Source organism: Sinocyclocheilus anshuiensis, unplaced genomic scaffold (genome assembly GCF_001515605.1).
Source record: "Sinocyclocheilus anshuiensis isolate Anshui unplaced genomic scaffold, SAMN03320099.WGS_v1.1 scaffold739, whole genome shotgun sequence".
In the NCBI taxonomy this organism is placed as follows: domain Eukaryota; kingdom Metazoa; phylum Chordata; class Actinopteri; order Cypriniformes; family Cyprinidae; genus Sinocyclocheilus; species Sinocyclocheilus anshuiensis.
In genome coordinates this window covers 439,241-451,446 of record NW_015551105.1, presented here as the reverse complement: position 1 = coordinate 451,446, position 12,206 = coordinate 439,241, and the positions used below count along the sequence as shown (strand labels likewise).

Below are 12,206 nucleotides of genomic sequence, written 5' to 3'. Positions count from 1 at the left end.
TAATTCATCAGTGTAAATTATTCTGAAAAAAGAAAAAGGTTTTCAAAAAAATTTAAGAACTTCCTCCACCTCTCCAATTTTCCTTTCTGTGATTGCAACCAATCACACAAGTCACACATGTGGGAAAATATGATATTGCAATTACATTATATCCAAACATTTATTTTCCAGATGGATAAAATCAAATCTCTCCCCACATAATTTCTTACTGTATATTCTCTTTTTTACTGGAAAATATTGCATTGACAGAATTAAATACGTTATGAACAACATTTTATGTCATTAATAATTTGTGTTCTACATTTAATTGGAATTGAAGTGTCAAATACATTTTCTGTGTGTAGCCATGTCATGCTCAGACTCAATGGAGTATGCCGCTTGTCGAACCGGATGTTTGGAGCAGTGTGGACGGAGCCAGTTCAGTCCTGGTGACATGATGGGTGATGGTTTAATGAAGGGCAATGGATCAGTGTGCTTGAAAACTCCCACAGAAGGCTGTTTCTGCCCTGAAGGGTCAGTGTTAATGGGAGATAAGTGTGTAAGCAAAGAAACCTGCAGCCAGTGTGTGGACCACCATGGGAAAACTCACAAAGTATGTTGATTTTACCATTTATTAAACATCATGCCTTTATGATATTGCTATTGCCACCACTTTATAAAACCAATAAGCCTCTGTCAGTCTCCTGATTTTAGTGTGTGTGTGTGTGTGTGTGCACTTCAGTTTATGGAAAGCTGGAATCCTGAGGAAAACCCCTGTCTTCTGTGTGTGTGTCTGGATCAGCAGCGCATTAACTGCACAGCGTTACCCTGCACCAACTCTAAAGGTAAAGACACAATGTGTATACATTGTCTCTCACTATTGCTCTCGTGCACTACACGATTAACAGCCTCATTTCTTGAAGTGGTTTCTCATTGTGTGTTGTCATGGCAACTGTTGCTGTGCTACAGCTCCAGAGTGTGGACAATGTGAGGTTCTTCGGGAGAAGACGGGATCTAAGTGCTGCCCTGAATATGAGTGTGGTGAGCTGAGAATACACATCTAACACAGAGAATCCAAAAATAATGTACATATATGTATATGTATATATATATTTAATTGAATCAATAAGCTTGTGTAATCACTCAATTTTGTGCTTGAGTATGTATACATAACCGCGCCACACAGAGACATGCAGAATATGCAGACTTCATATTTAAACAGAAGTCTTTTTGTGCATTCATATTCAGACACTAGTCCATATTGTGATTTGATTAAGTGTACAGCCCTACTTTTGATTTATTCATCCAAAATTTGTCTTATACTGTAAAACCATTTTTATGACTGGATTCCGTGATTCGGTTTGCGTTTTCTGCATCATAGGTCCCTAGATATGTTATGTTTTCACTACTCATACTCACAGATATGATGACATCTGATGCCACTACTACAATATAGTGTTGCTAATCTACTGTGTGTGTTTGTAGTGTGTGACCCGAACTGTAAGCGGTCAGATCCCCCTCACTGCGATCACGGGCTCAGTGTCGTCCTCACAAACCCTGGAGATTGTCTGCCAGTTTACCAGTGTGGTGAGAGCACACACACACACACACACATATTCTCATTCGTTTCACAAAGATGGTTTTCAATCACATCAACCTCTTTCACCGCCCTCTCTCAGTTTGCAAAAAGGATCAGTGTCCTGTGACAACAAAACCATCCTGCCCTGCATACAAGAAGCTGTCGGTCACACCGTCAGAGTGCTGCGATTCATATGAATGTGTGTGCTACTGTCAGAACATCACTCGCACCTGCCCCTCGGGTTACATCATGAAGACAACTGCCAATGATTGCAACTGCATAGAGGTCACCTGCACGCCCGATAAGGTTGGCACGCTTTAGCGCTCTCGCTGCGCATGTGTTATTCACTTGCCCTTGCAGCACCATGTCCTGATGAGTGTACTCTGCAATCAGCATGTAATCGACTATTTATATGTGCAGGTGTGTGTGGTGGACACTGTGGTCTACCAGGTGGGTAGCAGGTGGGATGAGAAGTGTAAAACCTGCACCTGCACGGAGCAAGCAGACAGACAGACCGGCCTGCACATCGCTCAGTGTGTGGACCCCGTCTGCAACCAGATCTGTCCTCTGGTACGTCCTACAAAACTTAGTTTCTATCTTTCTGTTTGAAAAATATCACCGCCCTGGATCATATTTGCTGGATTAAATCCAATAGTTGTTTCTTTTTAATTTTAGGGGAACTTTTGAAAACTGACTGCTTTTGTTATTTTGATAAGTGCATTAATAATGATACATATGCTGTATATTATTTATTTATTATTTTGCTGTATATATTATTCATGGAATGTTTTTATTAATATTTTTTTTAAATCAGCATCCTCAAATTAGATATTAGGTATTTTTGCAAATCAAAAATTTTTTCCAAGATGCAGGGCTGCATATACATTTGTGAAATGTTATGAATTGTATTCATTTTTATGAACACTGAATATATTATAATGATCATAAGTCACTTTAAAAGATGACATGTAGTGGCATTTACAATGCACTTAACTTCTGTATTGTGACATGCTGTATGAATATTCATATGGACTAGATTTCATCAGTTTATGATATTATGACTGTTTTTTTTTTATAAGGCATTCAACATTATTATGCATACTTTCATAAGGGATTTAATTAAATCCTAACCTCAGGTATTACATTGTTCTGCACTTATGAATGGACAAAAACCATTAAAAGTGGTTTCATTCAAAGTCGCAATGAAATGGAAGTAAAAACATATCTATATATCATATATATTTTGTCGTACATCCAAGTCAAATGGATTATTTGAAAACCAAAAATGAAGGGTGGGCACTTCTATTGGATGTTTATTGGATTTTGAGATGTGGGTGTTGCACTCAAAAATGGGATAAATAGGTAAGAACGAGACAGGGTTTAAGCGGGCTAAATGATTGGAGAAATCCGACATGCATCACCAGAGAGAAGTCTTTTATGGGAAGATTTGAGTTATTTAGATTTGACATTAACAAAATAGTTAAAAAATAAGAATGTATGAATCATTCACATTAAGACCAATAACAAGCATTTAGAAAATAGACAGGTTGAATTTTCATTTCATGCTGGCAAGGCATGGTGGAAAATTGTGTAATATAACCCCATAGACTCCCATATAGTGACCAAAATATGATAGACTCTTTTGAATTGAGTCAGTAAACCTGTCTGGCACCTTAGCAACCAAATAACTAGGCAGCTACTCGCAACAGTACTTTGTTCAAAAAATGTCAAAATCTACGTAATATAATATCCCTCAACCTTTGGTCATGTTAACAAGAGGAAACAATTTAAAAGTGAAGAAAAGCTATTACATTTTGTTGAAAGAAACAAGTACATTTTCCCTTACAATAACAGGCAGTGATGAGTCATGCACAATAAGTCCATGGACATTTATAGCTAAATAATAAGGGCTGATTATGATTTCACATTGATTTTGTGTATGTAGGGAACCACATACTCTCACTCAGAGGACGAGTGCTGCGGTCACTGCCGTAAATCCAGCTGCGTGGAAGGAGGACATTTGAGACAGGCGAGTATTTAATGTCTTTTACCTCCTACTCTCTGTCTGTGTTTGAATACTCTGCATTTACATCTGAAAGACATTCTCTTTAACTCCACATGTGTGCAGGTGGGAGAGCAGTGGGTGTCTCCGCAGGACAGATGTGTGTGGAGCGAATGTGTACAGGTCAATGAGGAAGTGTTCATCCAGCATACAAACGTGTCCTGCCACCTCATGGACACGCCAACCTGTCCACTGGGCACAGAGCTCCAGTGCAATACAGTAGAAGACTGCTGCCCGACCTGCCACTGTGGTACACAGTTTCACACACACACACACACACACACACACACACACACACACACACACACACACACACACACACACACACACACACACACACACACACACACACACACACACACACACACACACACACACACACACACACACACACACACACACACACACACACACACACACACACACACACACACACACACACACACACACACACACACACACACAACTAACATAGAAAATAAACTTAATGTCACACAATGGTAGATTAACTGATCAGATTTACACCATAAATGTTTATGACCTGCAACGAAACCACTTTATTTTATTTGTTTAATTTTAATATTTTTTAATTGTAATACATATATTTTAATTTTAATATTTATTAAAACATGACAATGCAGTTTTTTAGCTGATTTTCTTTGCATATTGGTGACAAAAAACACTAAATATTAGGAATTCACACTCTTGACCTCTTAAAAGGAAAGAACTCAAGACATTTGAAGAGTTAAATCTTTGCCATAATCGCTATTCCTTTAGGTGAGTGTTGCATGATCATCTAAATCTTTAAGGAGGGCAACAATTATATATACACAATTGGTTAATTGATAAACACAAGCCAATATTGGATATATTGAATATAAATGGAGAATCTCAATTGAGTTTTATTTAAACAATTTATAAGAAACATTTAATCTGATTCTTAATGTATTTATTTATTTCATGCCAAATAAGCAGCAAAGGCAAAGTCATAGTTGAAATATAAAAAAAAAAATTTTTCTTACAGTGATAAAATATAGCTATTATACGAGCAATTTCAGGTTGATAATTGATAAATATTATAACATTCCTCAAGTCTTTTTAAAAATGTCCATTAATGAATTTTCTGAATAAAGCTGTTGATTCTTAATAATAGAAAAACCATGAAGAGGCTTTATTTACTCGCCAAATCCCATTTGCAGTGTTCATTTTGGACCCTGCACACACACATTTCTCGTTCACTGCTGCTCTCTGTCATCTTTCCTTAGACTTTAATGCAGTTTTTTTCTTTCTGCAGTTCCAATGGATGTCTGTGTGCTGAATCAAACGGTTATTGCGGTAAAGACGTTGAGTTAACATACAGAATACTAATGTGCCGTGTGCAGATGTCTTGGTGCATAACAGATTGACTTTGGGGTCTTACTCCTTGTGTGTGTGTGTGAGTAGGCTGGAGAGCGAGTGATGGTGGATGTGTGCACACACTGCGAGTGTGTGAAAGATAAGAGGAGTTATCGGCTCTCTTGCAGGAAGATGAGCTGCTCCCCCTGCTCAGAGGTAAAACCCTCACTCTGAAGATTATTAAAGGGGTAGTTCACCCAAAAAATGACAATTCTCTCACTCAATTACTCACCCTCATGTTGTTTAAAACCCGTATGACTTTCTTTCATCCATAAAGCACAAAAGCAGATGTTTTGCTCATGTTTGGAGACATCCAAAGCTGCTTTTGCATGCAAGGAGCATAACTTTTAAAAAGCAGCTCTTCGATTTCATTCACATTTTTATGTTGGATATGCTGCACCAAAATGTGTCAGGTTTGACGTCCATAAAGCCAAACGGCATGGTTCTCAAACGCCTTTTGAATAAGAAAATGAGATGGAAAAAGACAGTCATTAAATATGACATGATGATGAGTCTTCATTTCTATGGAAACAGTCTCTAAAAAGGACTGTCAGCCCTGTATGTATGAATATAGTAACATGTGTTTTGTTTTATAGGGATATACGCTGGAGCCCATACCTAATGCTTGCTGTGGCCGTTGTGTAGCAACTGAATGTAGCATCCGACGACCTGACAGACAGCTGGTCACTCTGAAAGTAATAAATATGTGCAGACAGAGTCATGGGTCAATGTCACAATAGCCAGAATAATCAGTGTGGAAGATATAGGTTTGAATCCCCCCTCTCACCAATAACTACCTCTACGTGCCAATGAACATGGTTAATGGCCAAAAGAATAAAACAGCCATATGTTTAGTAAGCTTAAGATCTGCAGCTTTGCTTGGAAGAACTGTTTCAAACATTTTACATGCACCCATGAAGTATATACACTACCATTTAAAATAAATACAAACTTTTATTCATCAAGGACCCATTGAACTGATCGGAAGTGACAGTAAAGACATTTATAATGTTTCAACATATTTCTATTTTAAATAAACTCTCTTCTCTGGAACTTTCTATTCATCAGAGAATCCTGAAAAAAATGTTTCCACACAAATATTAAGAGATTTTCAACATTGATAATAATAATACATGTTTCTTGAGCAGCAAATCAGCATATTAGAATGATTTCTGAAGGATCATGTGACACTGAAGACTGGAGTAATGATGCTGAAAATTCAGCTTTGCATCACAGGAATAAATTATATCTTAAAATAGGAAAACAATCATTTAAGTTGTAATATTTCACAATATTACTGTTTTTACTATATTGTTATCAAATAAATGCAGCCTTTGTGAGAAAAGGCAATTCAAAAATGTTTAAAAATATAACTGACCCCAAACCTTTGAATAGTTGTATATATTATCACTGTTGATCAATCATTTAAGAAAACTACAGGAAAACCAAACCAAAATGCAGAAAGTGAAGTGATCTGCAGTCTAAATTTCACATTTAGGAGGAGTCATATGAAATTATCTTCTGCCGTGAGCCGGTAGTTTGAGACCCCTGCTGTAAATGCTCCGGATGTTCTATTGATTTTCAGATAGTGTCATAAATGTGTACATTTGTGTGTGTGTTCAGGCAAATACAACACGTACAGATGGCTGCACTAAACACACATGCAGTGTGAATAAGGATGAAGAACTGGTGCTGGAGACACTTGTGACAACATGTCCCCCGTTTGACCGTAAACGCTGTCTGGAACATGGGGTACACACACACACAGATACACTTTACTTTGCTAATCCTAGACCAACATTGCTATCAAACGATTGCATGCCAAACTCCATTCCTAATCCTAAATCTACCAATCCCTAAACACCAATCCAGGAACATATTCTACTTCTAATAAACCACATTTATTGTGTTGCACAATAATGAAAGTGATATGTTTAGTAAGCTTAAGATCTGCAGCTTTGCTTGGAAGAACTGTTTCAAACATTTTACATGCACCCATGAAGTATATACACTACCATTTAAAATAAATACAAACTTTTATTCATCAAGGACCCATTGAACTGATCGGAAGTGACAGTAAAGACATTTATAATGTTTCAACATATTTCTATTTTAAATAAACTCTCTTCTCTGGAACTTTCTATTCATCAGAGAATCCTGAAAAAAATGTTTCCACACAAATATTAAGAGATTTTCAACATTGATAATAATAATACATGTTTCTTGAGCAGCAAATCAGCATATTAGAATGATTTCTGAAGGATCATGTGACACTGAAGACTGGAGTAATGATGCTGAAAATTCAGCTTTGCATCACAGGAATAAATTATATCTTAAAATAGGAAAACAATCATTTAAGTTGTAATATTTCACAATATTACTGTTTTTACTATATTGTTATCAAATAAATGCAGCCTTTGTGAGAAAAGGCAATTCAAAAATGTTTAAAAATATAACTGACCCCAAACCTTTGAATAGTTGTATATATTATCACTGTTGATCAATCATTTAAGAAAACTACAGGAAAACCAAACCAAAATGCAGAAAGTGAAGTGATCTGCAGTCTAAATTTCACATTTAGGAGGAGTCATATGAAATTATCTTCTGCCGTGAGCCGGTAGTTTGAGACCCCTGCTGTAAATGCTCCGGATGTTCTATTGATTTTCAGATAGTGTCATAAATGTGTACATTTGTGTGTGTGTTCAGGCAAATACAACACGTACAGATGGCTGCACTAAACACACATGCAGTGTGAATAAGGATGAAGAACTGGTGCTGGAGACACTTGTGACAACATGTCCCCCGTTTGACCGTAAACGCTGTCTGGAACATGGGGTACACACACACACAGATACACTTTACTTTGCTAATCCTAGACCAACATTGCTATCAAACGATTGCATGCCAAACTCCATTCCTAATCCTAAATCTACCAATCCCTAAACACCAATCCAGGAACATATTCTACTTCTAATAAACCACATTTATTGTGTTGCACAATAATGAAAGTGAAACAATGTATTCTTTATCCACAGGGTAAAATAAGCCAGATTGGAGACACCTGCTGTGAGATGTGTAAGAACAACCACCAAAACCATCATTCATACATGCTGCTCACTTTATAAACTCCATCCTATGGCTGCACGATTAACTGAAATAAAACTCAGATAAAAAAATCGCAATATGGATTAGTGAGATTATCAAAGACAGCCACTTAATTAAATATATGTGACTCTGGAGCACAAAAGCAGTCTTAAGTCGCTGGGGTATATTTGTAGTAATAGCCAAAAATACATTGTATGGGTCCAAATCAAATTGTATGGGTAATTTCTTAGATACTTTTTTTTTTATCTTACAGTGAAATAGTACGGGAATAATATTTCTTATTTTGTTTAGTGATTTTTATATATTATTATTATAATTATTGTATAGCAATATTGATATATAATCACATTTTGGCCAAATTGTGCCCTAAAAATAAGCACATCAAACCTGGATTCTTTTTATTTAAATCACAATTTTTATCAGAAAAAAATACTGCATTTCTCCCTGAAATCATGCAGCCCTACTCTATCCGACTGATCTGAACATGATGTGTGCATATGTCTGTTTAGGTACTGAGCCAGAATGCAGAAGAACTGTGGGTTTGCTGAATTACATTAGAGTGGATGACTGCCAATCAGAAGAAAAGATAGAACTCACGTACTGCGAGGTAAGTCGATACATTTTTATATTTTATTGCAACAATACCAAGAAGCTATGTACGTATTATTTATCTGTCTTTTTTCTCACCCACAGGGAAAGTGTGGCAGCAAGTCTATGTACTCACTGGACAAGCACACGGTCGAGAGCGAGTGTGTGTGTTGCTCGGCTACAGGCACCGTGCCCATGAATGTTCCCCTGCGCTGCGCTAACGGCACACAAACACACCACCAAGTCCTTGCCGTCACTGGCTGTGACTGCATGTCACACGCCTGTTTGACCGACTGAAAGCAGAGACACCCACTTGATAAAATAACATGCAAGTGAAAAACTGCTACAATATACTTTCATATATGCATCTACAGCCAGTATGTTGCTCAGTACAGTTTGCTCAGTGGAGTAACCGCTGATAATTGAGCACTTTATCTCTGTTTTTATTTCAACATATAAACCATTAAGACTCATCATTAATCAATAAACAATCATTCCTGATTACTGCTTTCCCATTTTGCCACTAAACAATCTGTCTATACAAATATATTCTTGATCGTGAACAACTATTATGTGTGGTTGTAGTTTATGGGTGTTTATAGACTGACCTACAATAAAGAACAAGTACTCGACTTGTACCACTCGGTGGTGCTCTGGACAATTGAACTCATTTGTGTGAGAGCGTTCGTGTGCACAGAGAATACTGATCATCAGTCAATTATGTGAAGATCATCAGTCACCCTTGTGAAGGGTGTTGAAGGGTACAATTCACACATGTGGAGGACATGAGTCACACATCAAATACTTGTTATTCACTCGTCGGCCTCATGAAATATTGAGTAATATAAAGAAAAAACATTCCATGTATGGCATTTCGGCACATTTCCACACATCTGTGGTTTTATAGCATCTTTATATTCTACAAGGTTTAAATAATATTTATATCTATAATATATAATATATCTCAATTCCAGCTGCCAATCATCTGGAAATCATGTCGGAAAGTATGTTCATTAAACCCAGTGAGTCACTGCATTATTATGATGTGTTTTGAAGGTAATTATGAAAGTGCATGACTGCTCCATGCATTCACTGGTGGGATTTAATACACTATTAGTGATTAGATTTCTCAAATTGCTGGCTAAATGATTGCTTTAGTTTTCTCATTTACTACCATTTAATGTTCTCTCTTAAATGAACTGACTGAATAAGCAATGTAAAATACACATAAGTGAGTGTGCTAAGGCTGGTAACTGTTAACACATAACTGCAGGTTCAGTTCGGAGAAGATGTGACCCAAGAAAATGTCAGTGTGCTCTTAACCAAAGCACATAACCCTAGGTTTATCCAAGCAGACAATAGGCTACAAATCAGTTTGGACATAGAAAGCATAAGCTAAATAGAGACAATTACTGTTTAAATGTCAACAGCCTTTAGATATTTATTCCAAAGTATATCATAACTCTTTATCTTTATAGACTCAGTTCACAGTTTTTGGGGAAGTTGTGGCCTAATGGTTAGAGAGTCAGACTTGTAACCCAAAGGTTGCGGGTTCGAGTCTCGTACCGGCAGGGATTGTAGGTGGGGGGAGTGAATGTACAGCGCTCTCTCCCACCTTCAATACCACGACTGAGGTGCCTTTGAGCAAGGCACCGAACCCCCAACTGCTCCCCGGGCGCCGCAGCAAAAAATGGCTGCCCACTGCTCCGGGTGTGTGTTCACGGTGTGTGTGTGTTCACTGCTGTGTGTGTGCACTTTGGATGGGATAAATGCAGAGCACTAATTCCTAGTATGGGTCACCATACTTGGCCACATGTCACTTCACTTCAATTAATTCACAATTAAAATGTATAATTAAATTGAGTTATAATATTTAATTAATAAAATTATCAAATATTATTTCATTATATAATGCAATTAGGAATAGTTCCCATTCAATTAAAGTAAAAGGTTACCAGGGCTGCCAAGCTCTAAAAGAGACAATAAAGCACCATACGTGCCACTAAAGTAGTCCATACGACTCGATGCGTTATATTCCATGTCTTCCTTTACAGCATTTAAATCTTTATTGCATATGCATATTCAAATATGGTGCATGAAGACGACTTTATGCTACGAGTCAGTTCCCACATATACCATAGTATATAGCATGCAAAAAGCAGTACATAAAATAATTAACATCCCACTATGCGGTATTTGAATAGTACACTAGTAGGTCGAATAATACCTGGATTATGTGCTAGCTATGAACTCACTATATCATAAAGCCATATGAGAGGAGCTGTCAGATTTAAAAAAGTCTGAGAAAATGCAGAGAACTGTGAGCCAAGTGGCTTTTTTCAAGTGCAAGTGTAGTACCAAGATGTTTTTCTTATTTACTTTGTCATCAAGATTTACCATCTTGATTCAAGATTCTACCATCACAAGTGCAGTATGGAGTACCACAAGTCTCAGTACTAGGGCCGTTGCTTTTCACGCTTTACATGTTACCCTTGGGAGATATCATCAGGAAACATGTTGTTAGCTTTCACTGTTATGCTGACGATACTCAGCTCTATATTTCTTTGCAGCCTGACGAAGCATACCAATTTGCAAAATTATCAGAATGCATAGTTGATATAAAAAACTGGATGACTAGTAATTTCCTACTGCTAAATTCTGGAAAAAAAAACAGGTGTTAATGATCGGACCAAATACCTCGGCATGTAATAACCTAGAACACTGTCTAACACTTGATGACTGCTCTGTCAATTCTTAGTCATCAGTTAGGAACCTAGGTGTGCTATTTGATAACAATGTTTCCTTTGAAAGCCACGTTTCTAGCATTTGTAAAACCAAATTTTTCCATCATAAAAATATATCTAAATTATGACCTATGCTCTCAATGTCAAATGCAGAAACCTCAAGGTTAGATTATTGTAATGCTTTATTAGGTGTTTGCTCTGCGCGCTTAATAAACAAACTCCATCTGGTCCAAAATGCAGCAGCTAGAGTTCTTACTAGAATCAGGAAGTATGACCATATTAGCCTGGTTCTGTCAACACATCACTGGCTCCCTGTTAAACATTGTATACATTTTAAAATCTTGCTAATTAGTGAAAGTGAAAAAGTGACGTGACATGTGGCCAAGTATGGTGGTCCTTCACGTCCGCTGCGATCTCAAAACTCTGGCCATTTGATAATACCTAGAATATTAAAATCAACTGCGGGTGGCAAATTATTTTCCTATTTAGTGCCCAAACTCTGGAACAACCTACCTAACATTATTCAGGAGGCAGACACATTCTTTCAGTTTACATCTAGATTAAAGACCCATCTCTTTAACCTGGCTTACACATAACACACTATCACATTTCTATAATTCAAATCCATTAAAGGATTGTTAGGCTGCGTTAATTAGGTCAACCGGAACCGGGAACACTTCTCATAACACCCGATGTACTTGCTACATCGTAAGAAGAATGGCATCTACGCTAATATTAGTCTGTTTCTTTCTTA

The 12,206-nt window shown here is 37.2% G+C and overlaps 1 protein-coding gene across 2 annotated transcripts in view; it reads left to right on the top strand.

Annotated features, from left to right (window-relative positions):
* Positions 1-9,361, top strand: part of LOC107662885 (von Willebrand factor) — a 35,255-nt gene extending 25,894 nt beyond the window's left edge. For both annotated transcript variants that reach the window (XM_016453003.1, XM_016453002.1), the window contains 15 exons: positions 345-592; positions 722-824; positions 949-1,020; positions 1,465-1,566; positions 1,659-1,864; positions 1,979-2,128; positions 3,504-3,587; positions 3,687-3,870; positions 4,915-4,955; positions 5,064-5,171; positions 5,612-5,710; positions 6,639-6,767; positions 8,051-8,090; positions 8,630-8,727; positions 8,814-9,361. In XM_016453003.1, the coding sequence (XP_016308489.1) occupies positions 345-592; positions 722-824; positions 949-1,020; positions 1,465-1,566; positions 1,659-1,864; positions 1,979-2,128; positions 3,504-3,587; positions 3,687-3,870; positions 4,915-4,955; positions 5,064-5,171; positions 5,612-5,710; positions 6,639-6,767; positions 8,051-8,090; positions 8,630-8,727; positions 8,814-9,005 (1,856 nt within the window). In that variant the 3' untranslated portion in view covers positions 9,006-9,361. The remainder of the gene's footprint in view (positions 1-344; positions 593-721; positions 825-948; positions 1,021-1,464; positions 1,567-1,658; positions 1,865-1,978; positions 2,129-3,503; positions 3,588-3,686; positions 3,871-4,914; positions 4,956-5,063; positions 5,172-5,611; positions 5,711-6,638; positions 6,768-8,050; positions 8,091-8,629; positions 8,728-8,813) is intronic.
* Positions 9,362-12,206: the final 2,845 nt, after the last annotated feature.